The sequence below is a fragment of the Entelurus aequoreus genome, linkage group LG10 (genome assembly GCF_033978785.1).
Source record: "Entelurus aequoreus isolate RoL-2023_Sb linkage group LG10, RoL_Eaeq_v1.1, whole genome shotgun sequence".
Taxonomy (NCBI): Eukaryota; Metazoa; Chordata; class Actinopteri; order Syngnathiformes; family Syngnathidae; genus Entelurus; species Entelurus aequoreus.
In genome coordinates this window covers 30,744,847-30,768,265 of record NC_084740.1, presented here as the reverse complement: position 1 = coordinate 30,768,265, position 23,419 = coordinate 30,744,847, and the positions used below count along the sequence as shown (strand labels likewise).

General features: G+C 39.2%; 1 protein-coding gene across 2 annotated transcripts in view; it reads left to right on the top strand.

The window, feature by feature from the left end:
* st3gal4 (ST3 beta-galactoside alpha-2,3-sialyltransferase 4) overlaps window positions 1-23,419 on the top strand; it is a 76,122-nt gene that overhangs the window by 45,565 nt on the left and 7,138 nt on the right. For both annotated transcript variants that reach the window (XM_062060533.1, XM_062060532.1), the window contains 2 exons: window positions 6,093-6,282; window positions 6,560-6,697. In XM_062060533.1, coding sequence (XP_061916517.1) covers window positions 6,093-6,282; window positions 6,560-6,697 — 328 coding nt within the window. The remainder of the gene's footprint in view (window positions 1-6,092; window positions 6,283-6,559; window positions 6,698-23,419) is intronic.

Sequence of the window (23,419 nt, the reverse complement as noted above, 5' to 3'; positions counted from 1 at the left end):
TTGTAACAGTAGGTTAAGCTTTGTCAGTGTGCCGTGTGTTACCCAGTTTCCCCTAGGTCAACAACGTTAATATATTAGTGGTTTACAGGGGCCCTATTATGTAAAACCAACTTTTTTTTTACCTGATGGTAACTGCTTATGTGTATTTGGGATTGGCAGAAGTCCCGAAAATTTTAAATCAAATCGTGGAGGCATTGCACAGATATTTATAATACAATCTTGCCTTCCTTCCGACTTCCTCCAAATGGTCTGTTTGGAATTTTGTTCAAGTGTAATGTTTTGTTGAAGTGTCACATCAGCAGAGTATCCATACATGGTAGACATTTACCCAAACATCCTTCTTTTAGTCAGCTAATTTAAATTTATGTATGCTGTGCTACAATATTATGTCGACGATGAAACCCAATGAAGGAAAATGCTCTGTTTGCTTCAACCAGCGCAAGTCACTACACAAAGTTCTAGCTTCATCTGAACTAAAAAGTGCCTTATTTCTAACTTTTCTGATTCGTGGCAATGTGTCCCGCTTGGTGATACTCTCAAAGAGGCCAGCGGATCCCAAGATGCAAAAAACACAGGCAGGAGTAAGAACAAAAAGTGTCCTTATTGCTCAAGACAGGGATAAATATACCACACTTAAGTAGAAAACAAAAAACTACGGTGCATAACATAAAGGAACAAAAGATTCCACTGCGAAAAATACTGCAACAGGTAAAATATGATAATCACGAACAGAGTGGCTACCTGAGCCGGGAGGAAGACTATACTGGGTAGGAAGGCAAACGGTTGTACAGGAACTGGAATTGAAGAGAGGAATCCAGAGCATGAATCTGAGGTCCTGTGTCACAAAGAGCAATCAGCTAGTGCCTTCCTGCCCGTACAGGTGTGATTAAATAGGCCTGTTTATTACGCACACCTGCAGCACCCCCTGGTAATTATACCCGGCTTAGGGAGTGGTTAGGTCTGTAACAGAAAACAAAGGGTAGGTAACAAAGAAAAACACAAGACACAAAGCAAAAACCAATTACCTGATCCAAACACTGAACATCTAAATGGTCTTACCGCCCAACAAAAGGTGACAAACAAGTACATGTAATTGGCGTCACAATAGCGTGTGACACTATGTGCCTTAATCTGTAAAGAAGTCGCTTCGATTGTGTGTAAATAAGAGTTCTGCTTCAACCACAAACTTTCACAAAAAGATAGATTTTCTGAAAAACTACATTTAATGGTGCAGTCGGTGGCTTCTATTTATGGCAATAGAGGAGATCATGAAAAGGGAAGAAATAACAGTACGTAAAAAATGTGTGAATGATACGTTAGCATTGTTATCTTGAGGTGTTGTGTATCTAGCTTAGCCTTCTAATGTAAGACCATAGCGTCACCGTCCTGTGACAAAAGAAATAATAATTTCCTTAAAAACGACTTTTATTTGGATCAGTGCCTATTGTGTTTGGCAATGGACCAGTTAGTAATATAGTAATATAATCCATTGTTACATTTGCGATCTTGCTCGTCGTGTGGCTTACTTTACTGCAGCTGGCTTGAGCCTCCATTGTTTACAAGTGTTCAAAGTAGCAGCAGAGAAAGTATTGACATGATATAAAATAGAAAACATTTTTATTGTCAATATACACATGGATATGTCCAGTATTTAGCATTGGAGAGATACAGACTGTGTAGAAGATTATTGGTAATGTATAGTTACAGACCTGCAGCCTGTGGCGTCTGCTTCCTTTCTCTTGTTCGCCTGCATATAGTCTCCTTATCACGCCGGGAACAGAACACGGTGAGTCCGCTGATTTTGTTATTTCATCTGTAATGTTGTGCTGGCGTGAAAGTCACTCGAAACAGATGGCTGGTGGCGGTCATCGATGTCCAAAGTGTACAACAAAAGCTAGAAAGCTAAAAAAAACCACAAAACATTTCTGCCGGGCGGGGGCGAATGCTTACTGAGCTTGAGGGGGCGGGGTGAGGAGGGGTTAATTTGAATCGAACAACTCCGTCTCTCAAAACGAGATTTTTTGAAAGGGAGCAAAAATATGTCTTACAAATTTTTTACTGAAGAACCATCATTACATGTTACGTAGACCAAAATTAAGTGTTTTAAAAATAGAAAAAATTTATATGACCCCTTTAAGTTTGTGAGTTTGTTTTGCTCACGGTAAACAGTAGCGTGACTCTGTCTTAAAATTGTTTAAATCTTTCTCTGCGATGTGCTTCTTTCTTGCTTGAGTGTTGAGGCTGCATAATCCTGTCTCGGTGCAGTTCTACGCGTCAATGATCCGCTTCAGAAACGACAACCTTTTGATGTAGACAGGCGAAAGAAAAAAAGAGCCCAGCAAAACCGAACATCCCGTGCGACGGTATCTTAAAGTAAACAAACGTTGCATCTGCTTTACCTCACTGTGAGGGTTGATGACAGTGATGATGACGTTTCGTGGATAGTGCCCCCAAGTGACGTGAATGGTGGATTGTGCTCCCACGTCACAGAATGGGGAAGGCTCTATCCACCAGTATTGATAATCAATTATTTGGTAAAAAAAAACGCGATTGACTCTTGAGGGAAAAAAAACAGGCGAAAATTGGAGGTCCATGGCAAGACCGCGTTATATAGAACATTGCGTTACATAGAGCATTGCGTTATATCAGACCGTGTTACATCAAACTTTAGGTGTACTGTATGTATTGTTGTACTATTGTATACAATGTGCTACCTGCACATTTTAATATTGGTAAATACAATAACATGTAAAGTATGTTTTTGCCAAAAGAATCTATTTGTTTGGGCGTGTGATTATACAATTTGCAAAATTGGTCGTAACGCATTTGCAAAAAGTGAGTAAAAAACATTAAAAGCAAAACATTATGTTCAGAACAACAAATGAGCTTTCTTCTGTTGCTCCTTTTCTTTTTCTTATTAATAAAACAATCTTGCCTTCCTTCATACTTCCTCCAAACGAGCCGTTTGGAATTTGCACAACTTGTAATGTTTTTATAACATGGGACGTCAGGGAATTTGCGCGAGTCCACCATTGTAGTTCAACGCTGTAGTAAATAAGCTACTTCTTTTTCTCCATTGTGTGGCAGACTTGCACAATAATCCTGCGCTGTTGCCATTTCTAATACAAAGTAGCGTATAGTTTGAATTTATACTGTCAGTAGACTACATTTGGAAGCGCTAAAAACTACAACATGGCTGACGGGGAGAAGACGCTGTCAAAGTACAGCCACATAAATAACACTGCCCACAAAACGGCGCATCCTGAAAAGAGGGTCAGAAAGCGGCTTGAAGATGATCTGTAAAACATAATACATGCAACATTTTGACCAAAGAACCACCATTACATGTGCTGGGGACCACATGGTAGTGTTTTAAATGTAGAAAAAAGATATATAAATATGATCCCTTTAAGTGAGCAAACTAATCATTTAGCGTGATTGTCTTTAGGAATATGAAGAATATATGCTAATCATCTGAAAGCCCACAATACTGGGAGGAGAAAATGAAACTGTTCTGCAGCCGCTGTTTTGTGTCTTTATTTGGTACGTCTAGAAAGGACGTACAAGTTTTCAACATATTCGGAGTGTCAGAAATACAAATATTAGACGTATATTCTATTCAGTAATATCATTTTATATTTTTTTTAGCTGATGGATGACTTAAAGGCCTACTGAGACCCACTACTACCGACCACGCAGTCTGATAGTTTATATATCAATGATGAAATCTTAACATTGCAACACATGCCAATACGGCCGGGTTAACTTATAAATTGCAATTTAAATTTTTCCCGCCACACTTCCAGTTGAAAACGTCTAGATATGATGACGTATGCGCGTGACGGAATCAGTTGATACGGAAGTATTGGTACCCCATTGAATACAATACAAAAAAGCTCTGTTTTCATTTCAAAATTCCACAGTATTCTGGACATCTGTGTTGGTGAATCTTTTGCAATGTGTTTAATGAACAATGGAGACTGCAAATAAGAAAGTTGTAGGTGGGATCGGTGTATAAGCGGCGGACTACAGCAACACAGCCAGGAGGACAGAGATGGATAGCAGACGCGCTAGCCGGCGAACTCACCTTAACTTCCTCCGTCTCGCCGACCGCATCTGTGATCGGGTGAAGTCCTTCGTCGCACCGTCGATCGCTGGAACGCAGGTGAGCACGGGTGTTGATGAGCAGATGAGGGGTGGCTGGCGTAGGTGGATAGCTAATATTTTTAGCATAGCTCTGTGAGGTCCGGTTGCTAAGTTAGCTTCAATGGCGTCGTTAGCAACAGCATTGTTAACCTTCGCCAGGCTGGAAAGCATTAACCGTGTAGTTACATGTCCATGGTTTAATAGTATTTTTGATCTTCTGTCTATCCTTCCAGTCAGGGATTTATTTATTTTGTTTCTATCTGCATTTAAGCATGATGCTATCACGTTAGCTCCGTAGCTAAAGTGTTTCGTCGATGTATTGTCGTGGAGATAAAAGTCACTGTGAATGTCCATTTCGTGTTCTTGACTCTCATTTTCAAGAGGATATAGTATCCGAGGTGGTTTAAAATACAAATCCGTGATCCACAATAGAAAAAGGAGAGAGTGTGTAATCCAATGAGCCAGCATGTACCTAAGTAACGGTCAGAGCGAAAAAAGATATATGTCTTGCACTGCATTCTAGTCCTTCACTCTAACGTTCCTCATCCACGAATCTTTCATCCTCGCTCAAATTAATGGGGTAATCGTCGCTTTCTCGGTCCGAATCTCTCTCGCTGCTGGTGTAAACAATAGGAAAATGTGAGCAGTCCTTCCCCCGATGTCGTCACGCTACTTCCGGTAGGGGCAAGGCTTCTTTTTATCAGATACCAAAAGTTGCGATCTTTATCGTTGTTGTTCTCTACTAAATCCTTTCAGCAAAAATATGGCAATATCGCGAAATGATCAAGTATGACACATAGAATGGATCTGCTATCCCCGTTTAAATAAAAAAAATTCATTTCAGTAGGCCTTTAAGGGGCTGATTAAAACAAATTTCATTGATGCATTTTGGTGTCTGCTGGCGTTTTTTTAATGTTTATTTTTCCATGTAGAAGAGATTTTATCAACATATCTTCTATATGAAAAAACTGTATTGCAATTTCTTGCGCCTTTAACATTTCAGGAAGCGCTCGCAGTAAGTGCCAGCATCTTCAGTGCGCAAAAAAGATACTGCTGTACAGTAGATGCACTGCAGGACTGCCTCTAAAATCCCCAGAAAAAAGTGTTAAATAACGGTCTATTAATTGCATGTTTAAAAACATAGCAAAACGCCACAGGTAGGAGCATGGTGACCTGAATGTGCAATAAATGATTGTCCTCATGGTAACTGCCTTATTTAAATAAGGCAGTCTGCAGCAGTTATCAATTGCACACAAAATCTTAGTAGATCACACGCAACGCGCCCACCAATAGTACACGCAATTTTATACACTGCAAAAAGTCAGTGTTCAAAAAACATTAAAAAAATAGAACAAGAAAATTTGGCTTGTCAAGACTTTCCAAAACAAGTCAAATTAGCTAACCTCAATGAACCCAAAAATACCTTAAAATAAGTATATTCCCACTAACAACTGTACTACTATATGAGTACGTATTTTCTATTGTTTCATTGAAAATAAAACAGCAAAGTCCATTTGGCTGTCATCTGTTTTAATATTAGACACAATTGTGTCAAAGTCATGATTTTTTTTTTCATGCTTGAAATAAGAAATTATTACTTTAAAAAAGTAGTTTTATACTTGTGAGTGTTGATGACACAGCTTTGCAACAGTTGATATTGTAGTTTCAAGCATGTTTTACTCAATATAGGTCATAAAATCTCAGCAACAAGCTGTAACATCTTACTGGGATAATTTAGGACCAAAACACTTAAAACAAGTAAAACATTCTAACATAAAATCTGCTTAGTGAGAAGAATTATCTTATCAGACAGAAATTAAGCAAATATCACCCTTATTTGAGATATTTAATCTTACTTAGATTTCAGTTTTTGCAGTGTAGTTCACATAGTATTTGGACCTTAGTAGAATGTAAGCATGTGATTTTACCTCAAATCCCTACCCCAGGTTGAACGACTCTCCCGTAAGGGGCTACGAAGAAGACGTAGGCAACAAGACCACCATGAGGTTCTTCTACCCCGAGTCTGCCTCCTACAATCCAGGCTTAAACAACGAGGCCGGCACCCTCATGGTCTTGGTGCCGTTCAAGCAACAGGATCTACGGTGGATCAAGGAGATTCTCTACAATGAGAAGAGGGTACAGGAATAATCGTTTACTGCTTCCCCCCTAACCCTTGTTGGCCAAGCATACAGTATCAGGGACAAGCACCTAGGGGCTCAGTAATGCAAGTGTGTACGTGCATTTTCCATCATGGACCCAGGTCCTGCTAGTAGCTCCCTGCTAGTGCCGCTAAGAGTTGCAGGGTCATTACTTGCTTATTATGCGCGTGGAGGCGCCTCCAGCCATACGGGAGTTACCAGCTTGCTTGCATCTCCGTGCTCCTTCCTATCTTTCCGTCTGTTTACACCCCTAGGTCAGGAAAGGCTTCTGGAAGCCTCCTCCCCAAATCTGGCTAGGTGACGTCGGTCAAATCAGAGTGCTCGACCCGCACTTTTTGCACCAGACGGCGGAGAAGCTGCTACGGATCCCCCTGAACTCCAAGAAAAACCAGGTGAGGGAGCTCATCTGCTTCTTTTTCGTCGACAGGCTGCAGGCGGGAGAAGTGAAACCATGGTTGCAATTAACTGTAACCGGCCGGAATTTATAAGCATCGTTTGTCCTGCTGGGAATCATTTGTGTTGTTTGTTCTCGTTCTCTCCCCCTTCTGCCCCCTTTCGCCGCCTCCCACTCCAATGCTAACAAGGCTGGCTGGATATCCACCGAGCAGCCATGACTCCTTGACTGATAAACACTCCACTTGGTTAATAGTCTTTTGTGGGAGGGGGGTCAGGGGGGGGGGGACAATTACTGCTGATTATGAGGCAGATACAGCTCTGCTTGTCACGTCATTACAAGAGGAAGACCCTCATGTTTTTAAGACTACATATCTCTTAGAAAATAATTGGTTTTTGGACGGAAAGCCAAGAATACCATTTTCAACCATAAGCTCATTTTGTTTAGAAAGAAGGGACATCTTATTGGTCTTGCGCAAGACTGGTTGTTCTTTCAGGAAACAAAGAAATCACTTAGGAAACTCTGAAGCATTGTGACAAGGAGAAAACATGACGCAGGACATTTTTGCAGCGAGCCATTGATCTGTTTTCACTTGAAAACTTGGACCGCTTCTCGCCCTCTCTGGCTTAGAAACACTTTTTTCTCTCGCCTCTTGATGACCTCTTGAATGTCATTGGTGCTTGTGTGCTTGGCAGAGGTGGGTAGAATAGCCACAAATTGTACTCAAGGGTATCATTACTTTAGAGTAATATGACTCAAGTAGAAAGTAGTCCTCCAAATAATTGAATGAGAGTTAATATTCAGTGAAAAAAACTACTGAAGTACTGAGTAACTGGTGAGTAACTTCTAATTTACAGGCATGGGAAATATCCGAAAATGCGGAAATCCGCGTTTTTCAACATTCTTTTTTGCGTCGAAATATAATTTCTGTGTTTTTTTTAATGAAATACCAAAAAAATAGGATCGAAACAAAATTTGATGAACGCTTGCCTCTGCCAAAGGTACTCGCTGCTCCTCTTGTTTAAATGCTGTACTGAGTTGCAGGACAGGGAGACGATAAAGGGGTCGCTGAAACAAGCTTGCTAGTTAGCATCATCTCGCTAGCTTACATGCCTGGTTCACTCTTCGAGCCACAACGTTGACGACTTTCTACTTTGCTGCTAATCATATTTGAATGATTACAATCCAAACACTGTTAGTTCCGCACCAGTTGTAGTTCTCAAGTATTTATTAGTAGTCAGCAAGAAGGTGTATTTTTGACGTGACGGGTGTAAACAGAGGTCACAACAAAGGATAGAGTTGCCAGATGGGAAACTTTTTTCTGCATGTTATAGAATGTGACATTACATTTTCAATGATAAAAAGTGTTGGTAAATTATCTACTAAAAAGAACAAAAAATTATGTGGTAGATTACATGCGACATGTAAGTGTCAAAAAGACAACCAAAAGAGATTAGTCGATGAGAATAAATCTAAAGGTAAAATATAGTGTAGAAATGCACCCAATTGCAGGAAATGAAATCTTGATCTTCAAAATGTTCTTTCAGGGCTTGCGTGGTAGCACTTTGGGCTGATAGAAATGACCTTTTTTCTTTCGTCAGTTTTCCTTTTTTTCTCATAGGGTGTCCACTCCTGAATTTATTTTCACTTTTCATAGTCACTTATGATGTGATACCAGAGGTAATGTGAGCATTTACACAACTTACCGCAACATGTTTCCTCTAGTTGGAAGTGGAATTATTGTAGGCTAAAATGTGAACATTTCTCCTGACACAAATGATGTTATTTTTATTAGTTTGTAAGGTAAACTTTGAAGAGTTGTGCTGTCTCGTCTGACGTTTTGTCACTTTTTGCAGTGTGTAGTTCGAGTGCTGTCATGTTTGATTGATTTGATTGGCGGAATGGAGTCAAACGTAGGGCTGGCTTAAAACTGTATCACTATTAGTGTTTATTATCAGTCGGTATCAATAACTATTGACATTTTTAATGAACTATGGAAAATTAGTACAAGGAGAAAAATATATTAAATGTTCCATCCATCCATTTTCTACCACTTGTCCCTTTCGGGTCGCGGGGGGAGTCTATCTCAGCTGCATTCAGGCGGAAGGCGGGGTACATCCTGGACAAGTCGCCACCTCATCGCAGGGCCAACACAGATACACAACATTCATACACTAGGGCCAATTTAGTGTTGCCAATCAACCTATCCTCAAGTGCATGATTTTGGAGGTGGGAGGAAGCCGGAGTACCCGGAGGGAACCCACAGTCACAGGGAGAACATACAAACTCCACACAGAAAGATCTCGAGCCCGGAATTGAACTCAGGACCTTGGTTTTGTGAGGCACACGTACTAACCCCTGTGCCAACAAACATTTGTATTTAAATGTAACCTTCCTCTGATTAGAATCCCCTCAGCTACCAAGGTGGAAAGGAAATGTCAACACAACCATGGAAATGCTCTTAACAATATAAACAATTTCTAAAATCACATTGAACACTTAAGAATGACCTCTTAAAATGATGGTGCGAAAATGAATAATGCTTAATAAAGTGTAACAAAACAGTGAAAATGTAAACATTGAGACACATGAGAACTATTTTTGCAGGTTTGGTGCCAGCTGTGCTCAATGGTGAGCGGGGTTAAGGTGGTGTGGTATTATTGAATACAAACGTCTTGGTCCTCTTTTAACAAAATCCAAAAAGCTATCATACTGTCAAGGTGACTTTCCCAGTTTAATCCCCAATTTATTTGCTCTCTGCAGCAGTAATTCTTAGTTTCCCTTCTTACTCTATGCAGAGAATCAACCGCGAGACAACAAGATGGCGCAACAAATCAAGACAGTTGATACTGCTACCTAATTGGCTGTTAGCGTGTCCCTCCCACTTCCTGCGTTGTTCGGTTCGCGAGTGCCTTTATTGATGCTTTGCCATTTCCTGTTTCTTCTATCGAAGAAAAAAATAGTTTATGGAACATTTTATTGAACGCATTTTTTTCCTGATATCGATTACGTGTCTATTGCAATATATATCGATATCGTTTTATCGCCCAGCCTTAGTCAAACGTTACTCTTGCTTATGTTGGATTGTGACAGCGCCTGCTGGAAGAAGTGTCTCTAACACGACCAATGAAGAGGTCTTTGCAGGAAGTCATCAATAGATTGTAATACATATAATGATGATATAAATAAATGTAGTGATTGGATTCAAACTAGAGATGTCCGATAATATCGGACTGACGATATTATCGGCCGATAAATGCTTTAAAATGTAATATCGGAAATTATCGGTATCGGTTTAAAAAATTAAAATGTATGACTTTTTAAAACGCCGCTGTACGTAGTGGTACACGGACGTAGGGAGAAGTACAGAGCGCCAATAAACCTTAAAGGCACTGCTTTTGCGTGCTGGCCCAATCACATAATATGTATGGCTTTTCACACACACAAGTAAATGCAACGCATACTTTGTCAACAGCCATACAGGTCACACTGAGGGTGGCCGTATAAACAACTTTAACACTGTTACAAATATGTGCCACACTGTGAACCCACACCAAACAAGAATGACAAACACATTCCGGGAGAACATCCGCACCGTAACATAACATAAACACAACAGAACAAATACCCAGAACCCCTTGCAGCACTAACTCTTGCGGGACGCTACAATATACACCCCCCACCCCCCGCTAGCCCCTACCCCCCCCCCCCCCCCCCCCACCTCAACCTCCTCATGCTTTCTCAGGGAGAGCATGTCCCAAATTCCAAGCTGCTGTTTTGAGGCATGTTAAAATAAATATGGCAGTGCCATGTTGGCATTTTTTTTCCATAACTTCAGTTGATTTATTTTGGAAAACCTTGTTAAATTGTTTAATGCATCCAGTGGGGCATCACAACAAAATTAGGCATAATAATGTGTTAATTCCACAACTGTATATATCGGTATCGGTTGATATCGGAATCTGTAATTAAGAGTTGGACAATATCGGATATCGGCAAAAAAGCCATTATCGGACATCTCTAATTCAAACTCAAAGTAACAGTGTAAAAGTAGCGTTTCTTCTTCACAAAAATACCTAAGTAAAAGTAGAAAGTATGTTGCATTAAAACTACCCTTACAAGTACAATTTTTCCAAAAAGTTACTGAAGTAAATGTAACGGAGTAAATGTAGCACGTTACTACCCACCTCTGGTGCTTGGTGGAGCCCAGGTTTGTTTTGGTTCTGCCTTGTTAGCTTTGCTGTAGCCGTTTTTTTGTCATAGAAAAATAGGCACTGACTTGAAGCATAGATTTTGCAGACTTTATGGAGAGCTCTAGAGTGGAGAACAGGGAGCAAGACCAAGATGCAGGGCTGCAAAAGGAGACGCAGTTAACAATGTAGTGTTGACTAGCTTTAAGCTTCATAAAGTTTAATTACGTATGCCATGGCAGGTTTTATTTACCTGACTTCCTTCCTTAATTTCTCAGTGAATAATGCATGAATCTCAATAGCAACACTGACAGTCAACAAGTTAGCATGAAAAAACTGTCCACACTTTTGACTAGAACTGTGTATGACAAGTTACGTAACAGAAATTAAGATAATTAAGTCATAATAGAGAGCAGTACAATTTTGTTGTTTGAAGAGAAGCAACATCATCTGTGGTGTTTAGCCACAAAGGCTCTATTAATAAAAGCTGGAGCGGTTATTTACCTAAATCGCGATGATGACAGCCATTAATTGGAAGCAGGCAATATTTGGATTAAAGCTACTTTTAACTCCCTTTTTTCATTGTAATAATGATTTGCAATGCATGAGATAGTGGAAAGGAAAAGTGCTGCTCTCTTTGACCACACTTCTTAACAAGTATATGGCAGCAATGTTGTATTAGTAATAGATGGCAAACAGCACTGATGAGTTAATTGTGAACAACAGTGCGGCAAGTGTAACATTTTAAAGTGCATGCAGTTACTGGATGCTGACCACTCCTGATACTTAAATGCAGCTCATATCATCATGTGGACGTAATTTAACTATAAGATAAAAATAAAGATACAAAAAGGTGGTTATTTTCTTTATAGACCTTTTTTAAAGCAAACTGTTCTGTCCGGACAACAGTGCTCGTCGTAAATATTTCTTAACATCTATCTATCTCCTTTATTTTCTGTTGTTGCTGCTTCTTTTTGTTTGTTATAATGAAAACACTAAAGTGGCTGCTTCTTCGTTTATGTTCAGTGGAACTTGTTTTGATATTTAAATCTTTATCAAACGATTGTGACTCCACACATTTCTAATCATCTATTCCAAAAATAATATAGTAAATTGTAACTGAAAAAAGTGTGAAAAATAGCACCATTGAACACACTTTTTGTTTATTTTGCCATATTGTACTGAGCAGCCAGGACAGAGGTGTGTGTACCAAACAAACCAAGCACCACAAAGCCAAATTGCATAAGCCAACTTGGGGAATCTGTTAGAAATGAGTGGGTACTTTATTATTAGAATTTTTATAAATGTTCTATTGTTGACCTAACTTAGACTTAGATTAACTTTATTGATTCCCAAGGGAAATTATTTGTTCACAATAGTTACATTTTTTTAACATGTTTATTCTTTGTTTTTAACATGACCACTAATTAACATAGAACATAATAAATAAATAACAGAAGTAAATAACAACCAAGGAGCCAAATGTGTTTGTCCTTTGTATGCACAAAAAGAGTGTGAGGAATTTAGGATTAAAATAATCACAACACAAATAAGATAAACCCAATGATATGATAAAAGAATAATTAAGAGATGACTAAATAAAGAAAAGGAACAAGAAAAGCTGCCACCCTTCGGTCAGTTTTGAGAAGAAACGATAAAAAGGACACTCAAAAGCACGAGAAAAGAGGAAAACATATAATAAACAATACAAAAGCAATAAAATATAATAAGAAAATATAGAATAAATATATTTAAAGGGACCACATACAGTAGTTAGAAATAGGCAAAGGAGCATAATTACACATAGACACTGAATGAAAAAGAGTAAAAAGGAAATACAATGTAAATGACCACTATAACCATGTTACACATATAAACACAAACACACCTTGCTGCTAACTAGCAATAGGACGAGTTATGTCAAAAAGAACTAGTATTTAATATTATTATTATTATTATTTCCTTGTACCATACTCTACTGAGCAGCCAGGACATATGTTACATAGCTAACATAGCGGTAAGTATGCACGCGTCTGTCCTGGCTGCTCAGTACAATATGGCGTAGTCAATGATACAAGACAACAATGATGATAATATATTTGTGTTCTGATTGTATAAAAACAATGATGATGATAATAATAGTCATATTAAATTATTATTAATACAGTAACATATTAAATTATTATTAATACAGTAACCATTTGTCTTTGTCTGAACAACGTTTAGGCAAATTAGCAACATGGCAGCTTTGTGTAACTTTGTGTCCTGGCTGCTCAGTACAAGATGATTCAGTCCACAATAAGAAGTGACGGCAATCAAAAAGAACAACAATAGCCACAGTTAGCCACCCGTTTTTTTGACTGATTTGCTTAGCTCTAAGGTTCATTTCATGGTGTATGGCAGGGCTATTCAACTGGCAACCAGGGAGCCAAGACCGGCCCGGGAATGACACCAGGTTCAGTTCAAAACTTGGGAGACAATCATTCTGGACCACTCTAAACTAGAGATGTCCGATAAAGGCTTTTTTGCCTATATCCGATATTACGATATTGTCCAACTCTTAATTACTGATTCCGATATCAACCGATACCGATATACACAGTCGTGGAATTAACACATTATTATGCCTAATTTTGTTGTGATGCCCCGCTGGATGCATTAAACAATGTTACTTTACCATGAATTGATTAACGTGGACCCCGACTTAAACAAGTTGAAAAACTTATTCTGGTGTTACCATTTAGTGGTCAATTGTACGGAATTTGTACTGTACTGTGCAATCTACTAATACAAGTTTCAATCAATCAATGAAAAACAAGGTTTTCCAAAATAAGAGAACAACTTCAACTCCAGTTATGGAAAAAAATGCCAACATGGCACTGCCATATTTATTATTAAAGTCACAAAGTGCATTATTTTTTTTAACATGCCTCAAAACAGCAGCTTGGAATTTGGGACATGCTCTCCCTGAGATAATCCTAATTCCCACTACAACTATGGGAAATACTATACTTTGTCTTTCACAAAGTGCATTATTATTATTATTATTTTAAACACCGCAAAACAACAGCTACAAAAACAATGAAGGCACACAGCTTCAGTCCAGAGTATACTAGAGCATACTTGCCAACCTTGAGACCTCCGAATTCGGGGTTCAGGTGGGGGGGTTTGGTGGTAGCGGGGGGTGTATATTGTAGCGTCCCTGAAGAGTTAGTGCTGCAAGGGGTTCTGGGTATTTGTTCTGTTGTGTTTATGTTGTGTTACGGTGCGGATGTTCTCCCAAAATGTGTTTGTCATTCTTGTTTGGTGTGGGTTCACAGTGTGGCGCATATTTGTAACAGTGTTAAAGTTGTTTATACGGCAACCATCAGTGTGACCTGTATGGCTGTTGACCAAGTTCACTTGTGTGTGGGTAAAAGCCGCATATAATATGTGACTGGGCTGGCACGCTGTTTGTATGGAGGAAAAGCGGACGTGACGACAGGTTGTAGAGGACGCTAAAGGCAGTGCCTTTAAGGCACGCCCCCAAAAATGTTGTCCGGTTGAAATTCAGGAGAATGGTTACCCATGGAGATTTTCGGGAGGGGCACTGAAATTCGGGAGTCTCCCAGGAAAATTGGGAGGTTGAAACCGATACCGATAATTTCCGATATTACATTTTAAAGCATTTATCGGCCGATAATATCGGCCTGCCTGACATCTCTACTCTAAACACATTGGCAGATCCTTTCATTGACTTTGACACCTTGCTAGCAACACTTTAGTTCAAACCTTTAAATTACATAACTGAGGCGTTCCTCAAGGCACTCTTTTTGGTCCTCTCCTTTTTGGCAGTTACACATTTTTTCCATAATGTGATTTATGTAACTGAGGTGTCAGTGTAGCTTGTTTACTTCTTTAGTTATACTAGTGGTGTTCCTCAAGGCTCCATTGTAGGTCTTCCCTTACTTGTGAGAGACTCACCTTTTTGCAGAAGAGCCTTAAAAACAGCAAAGCGCTCCTGTAAATGACAAAATGATAAATAAATGGGTTATACTTGTATTGCGCTTTCTACCTTCAAAATAAAAAGACTAAAATCAAATGTCTACTAGAGAGGACGATGGTTCTCCAGAATACACAAACTAAGACTAATAGTGAAGGCAGAAGTTCGGCCCCGTGGTCCGTAGCTTTCAGGAAATGTGGCCCCCTTAACAATTTAGTCGAATATAAATGAATGGATGGATCCCCGTTCTTTGGTCATTGGCACACGTTTCTATGGCAACATCACAGTTTTACACACTTTGATGGTGTAGTGGAAAGTCCAGGTTGTCAATGAGAATCAAAGTAGATTTAACACAAGAGTTTTATTTTACTCATAATCAAATGGTACAATGGTTGGGTTGAGTTGTCTAGCACACAGAAAGTTTCCCCCCCGGGCGCGCCCGTCACCATGAAAAAGATGGTGCCCAAAACACTCTCTTCGTTTGGCTTTATCCCTTTCTTATCTCTCTTGTTAGTGCGTCAATGTCTTGTTTTGTTTTCCCTATCTGTTCCATAACAACTCGAATCTTTTAGACAGTCAACACATTCAGTTAGACAGGTTGGCACGACTTAAAGTTCACTTTTGTCCCACAGAAGAGGAAGAGAAATCAAAATGAGCATACATTTTTGACAGACATGAACTATAGGTCAAAGGTCAGAAATTCTACTACATACCCGCCTTCCAGGGTCTTAAGACCCTGGACCAAAACAATTTCTGATATAGACCACTAAATTAAATCTCTACCGCAGATAGAGGCAAAAACCTCAATGTTTTTATACGAGGCAAAAATTCCGTCTATGACCCTCCTTCAGAGCGATCGCTGTTACCAGCCTGCAGTAAAACCATCTCACAGAACACAATTAGTGGCCTACCCTTTGAGTTAGTAACGTAATACCAAAATACTTTGATCATGAACATAATTAGATGAATATATGTATGCTTATTCAAGATGTATTTTTACATTAATAATGAATCAAACAAGATCTGGTTTAGAATTAATATAGACTTATGACTGTAAGCTGTTGCATTATTATTTTTCCCGGCATTTGCAATGAATGTAGTTACCAATTGATTTTGTACACACAACTGAATTTCGTATGAGTCCATGTTCGATTAGTGCTCGTATGGATGGCTCGGTGGTGCCTCAGGCTGGTGGCCTGCCGACACCTCGTTGGGCTTTTGGCTGCCTTGGTGAAGAAAGAGATCCACTCAAACAGTCTGTCTCTGTCTGTTCTTGGGGTGTGGTTCAGTCCATTGGGCAGACTGTTCAGTGGCATGTGCGTGCTGGCCGAAATTGGGGAAAACTCAGGTATAGTTGGAGCTGTGGGGGCTTTGGGGAAGGCTGGGGCAGAGTATGGGGCGTTGGGGCTTTGGTCCAGGCCCTCGGCTTGCTTCAGGCCTCCTCGCTGCTTCGGCACTCCCGACACTTCTTTCCACAGCTGCTGGAGTCCCGGTGGACATATTGGCTGGCAACCTTAGTTGTTCTCGTCATCGCTGGCAAGGTGTTGTCTCTCCTCTCGGTTCCTTCCAGTCAGGTATCGGGTGTTGGTCCTGGATCGGCTTTGACCGTGCCCCTCTTAGCGAGTGCAAGGGAATCTGGAGTGGCTGCTTTCATCCTCAAATCTGCACAGAGGAACTGGCACACAAATTCTACATTTTGCAAACTTACCATTTTGGTCTCATGGTCTTTCCACCTTCCTAGGAAGCTGCTGGTCCTGAGAAGTGCTGATCTTGTGACTGAAGAAGAAATTAACCTGTTTTCTTAAAATAGGTGCCGTTGTTTGACCTAATCTTTTTGGGGAAACCATGTCGGGATATTAGATCATTCACAAAACATTTAATTACTGAATTGGCACCCTCCTTTGAGGTTGGGGTTGCTTCCGCCAACCACTGCAATTGTCAATCTAAATCATTACGTTCCTTTATCCTTGTACCGGATTGATCATATCCATTAAATAAAACCTCAACACGCTCAAACTTGACCCAATCCAAACTCACCTCCCCCCTCTGTCCCTCTCACAGGGACAGTGTTAGTCGTAGTAATAGTAATAGTAGTAGTAGTAGTAGTATTAGTAGTTTCAGAAACATCCAAGAAAAAGAAAAGACAGCTGATAGTCAAGCGCAGCAAGAACAGAGGCGGAGGACAGGTCATGTTTGAGGTCACTGTTCGCTTTTGCAATAGTACTTTGATATTTTACAACACCTAGTGAATTATTGTGGCCTCAATAATTCACTAAATAGTTGTATTTAATTTAGTCTATCTATGATGGGACAATGCACAGAAACATTAAGTTCAGAAACAGATATGTTCTGTACTAGATTATATCTAAATAGCTACTTTCCATCTGTAGTCCCTGGCTACCTAAATTAAAGGGATCCACAAATCAAGCACTAAAATTATGACACTAATTAATCATAATAAATATATACATTCATAATAATCAATAATTAATCAAAAATAATCATACTGTAGCCTGTATTCAATTATAAGAAAAGTCACCAAATGCCCCTTCATGGACACATACTTAATATACAATACAACCACACCTTATTTACATCATCACACAAAGACCATACATGCTCTTGTTCACATCTGTCATCATTCATAAAAACAACCAAGCTTTTAACAGCCATACCTCACAATTTACAACAAAAATGCTCTCATAGATAAATATAATACTCATTAAATTGATTTGTCAACATAATGCCCCTCTTAGTGACCATCTGAACAGCCTTGATTGCTCCAAAGCCACTTTTTAATTTCAAATGTTCTATTCCTTTTGTTATAACATGGAGAAAGCTAATTGGTCTGTACATGTTCTGGTCTTCTTTATTTCCTGCTTTATGGATTTAATCATAGTAGCAGTTTCTCCACGTGGTAGGGAAAGTGTTTTCCGTTATTGATTTATTTATCAATCGTTGTTATACGAGCAATAATACAATCCTTATATGTTTTTAGGAAGATAGTGTCCAACCCATATATATATCTCTAGATCGTGAGTCTGATAATGCAGTGAAGATTTTGTTTAACTTTGTTTAATTTGTTAATTCTAAAATTAGTCCATCCTGAATAAATGACAATTATTTGCACTGATTTTGAGGGATTTTTTATTCAGGGTTTGTACAGACTGGATGAAATGTTCATCAAAATTACCACTTATGCCCAGACTGTCTGCGATAGTAGCGCCATTGATATTTAATGTTATAGTGTTGTTTCTTGTTTGCTCTCTTTCCGTAAGTTTGTATCTGGTTTTCCATAACTCTCTATTGTTCCCTTTTACAGCTTTGATTAATTCTAAGTGAAAGTCAGCCTTTGTTCCTCAAAACTTTTGAAAACATACGATCTGTATTTAGACCTGTTATAATTGCTCTTATGAGAGCTGAGTCCTCATGTCTTTATTAGAATCCAATGGTATTTTTATTTTAACACTCTTCTTTCTGGTTTTGTATCCGTTTATTTACAGATGTTCTCTTTAATTTTTGTCATCCAATTGTAATTCTAGTAGGGCTGCTTTCATTTGTATTATGTAGAAGCCGTTTATAATATCCTTACGTTTCTTTCTACGCGTCTTATTTAACCAGTCCAGATTAACGTCCTCCATGACGTTACTTCTGTCATACTATGCTGTTTGAGGATGTCTGAAAATGAATCAAGAAAAATGTCTTTAGCTGTGGTCGGTCGGTATACTACAATTACCTTGAAATACATTTCTGAGGAAAATGTGATTTTAATTTCAACATACTCAAATTGATCTACTTTTAATCTTTTCCCTTTCATAAATCATAATTCCTCCCCCCTTTGTCACTCGATCTGTCTTTTCTGTAATCTTGTCCCCCGGGACATTAATTAGAACGTAAAGGTGTTGTGGGTTTTAACCATGTCTCTGATAGACACGGTAATCCGGATTAGAGTCTGACAGTAACTGCTGTATTTGTTCAGTATATTTCCTGTGGTAGAAAGTTTATTAATGCGGACACGTTTGTTACTGAATACTTTCTACAGACTTCTGTCTCTCTGCGACTTTGTGTATGTAATAAACAACTATAAATATTTGATATGCTTGAATTTTGTTTTAGCTCAGCTGTTGTGTAGCTGCTAGCTCTTTGTAGCCTACAGCAGAAATGTCCAAATTGCAACCAATAGCTATGTTTTTAACAGACAACCGAGATAATTGATTTGCATATTGGTTCAATCAGCGGCAGCTACGCCCTGTTTTATCATTTGACCTAAATTTTTTTTTTGTTTCGTAGGCAGGACAGAGAGCAAAGGAACAATGTGGGTCATTAGTTGTCCATCTTATACCTTTCTAATTGTTTTAAGGATAGTTCACATGAGCGGCCATACCTTGAGTCCCACCATATATAAGAGTCAAAAGGCTCCTATTATGAGTCGTCTAATTGGTGATCATACACTTTGGCGGTTTGGGTGGCAGGGCACACGGACGCACCTCCGTCAGCCAGTGCTAGGACAGTAGGAGCAGTCCCCGTCTTCCACTCATTCCTGGGAGGCGTCCCCAGTAGTTGTCAGCTGATGTCGTGCTGTCAGGCAACATCAGGAAGTTCCTTCTGTGCAGTATTGAATTGTCAGGGCACAGTTCGTAAGCAGGTCATTACAAGGTGTGTGCAGGTTGACCACAAAGGAATGCTTCAAAGATTGTGTTGAACATTGTCCGTTGACACTTATGTCCAGCAGGGGTCTGTTTGTATCCTGCTGTTCGTCCTGCTGTCACACCTGTATTTTTGTGAGCATGTTCTGGGTACAACTTTGGAGCTTGTCTTGTTCAGAGAAGCTGGCAGTCCCCCGGCTGCATATCCTTTCCACCCTCGCTTGACCTAGCACAACCGTGGCTATCACCCAAGTCCGTCTGTATGGTTTTACGTTTTGTTGAGGTTTTTTCCTCCAGAATTTGGAACTCAAAACATGTACACCCATCGTTTTCATATCCTCTCGGTTAGTTCAATTTGCATATCACGTTTTAAAATTACAGTCTTAACTATCCCATTAATTGCTAATCAAAAACCTTAATTCAAAGATTATACGTACTACTTCATGTGTATTTAAGTACCCTTTTAATTCACTTAAAGATTATCTATACGTTAATTTAAACTATCATTTGTCTATCAGTAGGCGCGAGCAAGCTGTCATGCTTGCACTCTGACCTCCCGCTGTGCGTGATACTCTCCAAAACAAAGGAATGTTTTTATTCACGTTTCTCCTTATCTTTCAGCTAAATCTTTTAATCTTTTAACTTTTAACGTCCGTACTGTGTTTATTTTTATTGTCTGCATTTTAAAATATTTAAAATCTCAGGTACCCCTTGGCATACCTTCAAGTACCTCCCTTTTTTGTCCGGGCGGAAACACCATACCCTCATTTGAGAACTACTGGTTTAGCCTATGAAAAATCCTTTGTCTCATACATCATTACACTGTACAACTCCTCTTTGGGGGGCTAGGATGACAGGGAATGCAAAACAATAACAGTGCAATACTTTTTTTTATATCATGGTCGTTAATGCCCAGTTTCTCTTTTAATAGAATCTATTTTGTTTCCATTTATACCCTTATTAGTTACTGTTTACTTTTTAGTTCTTCTTCCAAAGGGAACTCTCCTGAAGGAATCAATAACGTTTTATCTGTCTATCTATCTATCTATTACTAACCCGAGCACAATTCATGACGTCATGCTCATCTTGCAGACAGTTATTTTCATTTAGTTTTATTCTCTATTTGTAATTCTACATGCACCAATGTCACATAGAAATTTGCTTTCTTTGTTATTTATTTACATTATTATTTCTGGTTTACTTGCTGTCTGTTTACTTAAGTTCTCATATTTTGGTCTGTCTTCCTTCTGATTAGAATTTGTTTAACGCTTCTCTACGTTTTGTTTTGACAATGGCGCTGAGTGGCTCTTATCTGTACTTCTTCAGACTCTATGTTTCACAGATGCCCTTAGATGTATTAGAATATAAATTTAACTTTTATTTGATTGTGTGTTTATTCCTAAAAAAAATTAAAATGTCAATGTATGATCAATTTATCTTTATCAAATTTAAATTCAATATTATTAATTTATTTGTTGTATAGCTATTAATTCAAAGTTACAATGTGTCCTAATCTATGATGTTCGTGTTTGTCGCAACTTCCCACAGGAACTGGATGGATCAGATAAGCAGCAAAGCTGTACCAAAAAAAAGTATACTAGACATATAAATGAATGATGAATTAAACAATGTTTCAATGTCCCACAATCCGTATTTATTTATTGATAATTAACCGTGTAATTTTCCATATATCTATTATTTTACTGGACTTAGCAAGCACCTACTACTAGCACACTCTACAGACCGAGAATAACTGTTTAACCACACTTGGTAATGCCAAGCTAGATGCTAACCTAGCCTTACTATGCCTCAGTAAGCAAACTTTTGCTAACCTAGCCCAATGCTATGCTAACACAATGCTAACCTAGCTCAATGCTATGCTAACACAATGCTAACCTAGCTCAATGCTATGTGTCACTCCTCTTCGAACTAATGCCTCACGCAGCTGTCATTCACACAGCCTCGTCACACGCACACACTCTTATCTCAAAATGTCTCCCAGCTCTTTTTTTTTTTATATGCGTCACACAGTCACTCACACACAGAGAATTTACCAGCGAGCAAGAGCTGGTAAATTAAAACAACTGTAATATCGCACAGTCACAATCACCAGTATAGTTAAAAACAAATTCAAATGACTGGAATTAGCTCGCAGCGCCCACGAGGGGGAGCCTCCCTGCTTAGGCTGCTGCCTCCGCGATCCAACCTCTTGATAAGCGAAAGAAAATAATTATATGGATGGATCATTCACTCATGTGTTTTCTGTACATAACTTTGTCTATTTTCTCACACGCACACACATAACCAACAATTTCCCAGCTCTTGCAGATCAGCGTGGGTGCGAAAAAAGCGTTAGGGAACTCTCACAAAAGCATGAGGGAGAATTAAAACAGATAAGAAACCAGGTGCTACACAAAAGTTATTAAAATACGCAGATATATATATATAAATTTAAAAAACACACATTTTTATCCCACAAAACACTCCCCCCTGGTCCGGACCAATATAAACAACTAATGCACGCGTGCTTTTGTGGAATCGGCCGTCTCATAACACACACACGCAGGTCATTCTTACTCATATAATGGCGATTAACCCATTCAGCGGAGCAAATCCTGCTTTTCCTTCCTGACCAACACGGATAACAGCCTAAGGCGCTGTAGAATTACCAGGAATCACCCTTCAATTTCTACAGTACATCGTGTCTGGTCAGTCCATATAGTTTCACCAAGGCTCTACCATATGGAGCCCTTACTCTATCCATCTATACTGCAGCAAATTTCCAAATTCGTGACAACTTGGCTCAGTTGATCTCCTTTACCGGAGTCACTGAACGATCACCTTATATCAGGCTTTTTACCCGGCTGCAGCTTCCACATAGACAGATACGTAGGACCTTCATAGACGTCATAAATTTGTGTGGGCCAAATGTCACATCAGTTTAGCCAACCTTGCCTTAAATGTCGCTGTGTCCAACTCCGGCTAACCATGTACTTGCAGAAAAAAGCATCCTCTGCCAACAACGACAGAGGATGAAGAGGTTAAAAGAAATTTTTCGTCTCACATCGTCTATGCTTCTACACTCCAAACCACCAAAATTCTATCAACAATCCCCATTTGTTAAAAACAAGAGATTACAAGTTTTCAACAAACACACAGACAAATGATCACATATAATACAACTCAAGCCAACCAACACATGCCTCAGTCTAGGTTGTTTTTGGAGAACTATCTTTTATGAAAAAAAAATTCAGTTTTCATCTTACCGATCCCGTCTCTCTTCAGACAGATAACTTTTACACAATAAGCAAAATAGCTTACCTTTTATTAGATGCGCGCGTGCAAGCGTTGTCTGCCTGAGAGAGAAGCCGGGAGCGGATGTTGACTTGCAGAGTTCTGGACCATCCTAGTTCGTGACGCCAATTTTGTAGTGGAAAGTCCAGGTTGTCAATGAGAATCAAAGTAGATTTAACACAAGAGTTTTATTTTACTCATAATCAAATGGTACAATGGTTGGGTTGAGTTGTCTAGCACACAGAAAGTTTCCCCCCCGGGCGCGCCCGTCACCATGAAAAAGATGGTGCCCAAAACACTCTCTTCGTTTGGCTTTATCCCTTTCTTATCTCTCTTGTTAGGGAAAACAAAACAAGACATTGACGCACTATCTGTTCCATAACAACTCGAATCTTTTAGACAGTCAACACATTCAGTTAGACAGGTTGGCACGACTTAAAGTTCACTTTTGTCCCACAGAAGAGGAAGAGAAATCAAAATGAGCATACATTTTTGACAGACATGAACTATAGGTCAAAGGTCAGAAATTCTACTACAATGGCTTTTGCACAGTACAACATGAACCATAGTTTTCTCCAGCATCTTTGGATAGTTTTTCAAATATTTTC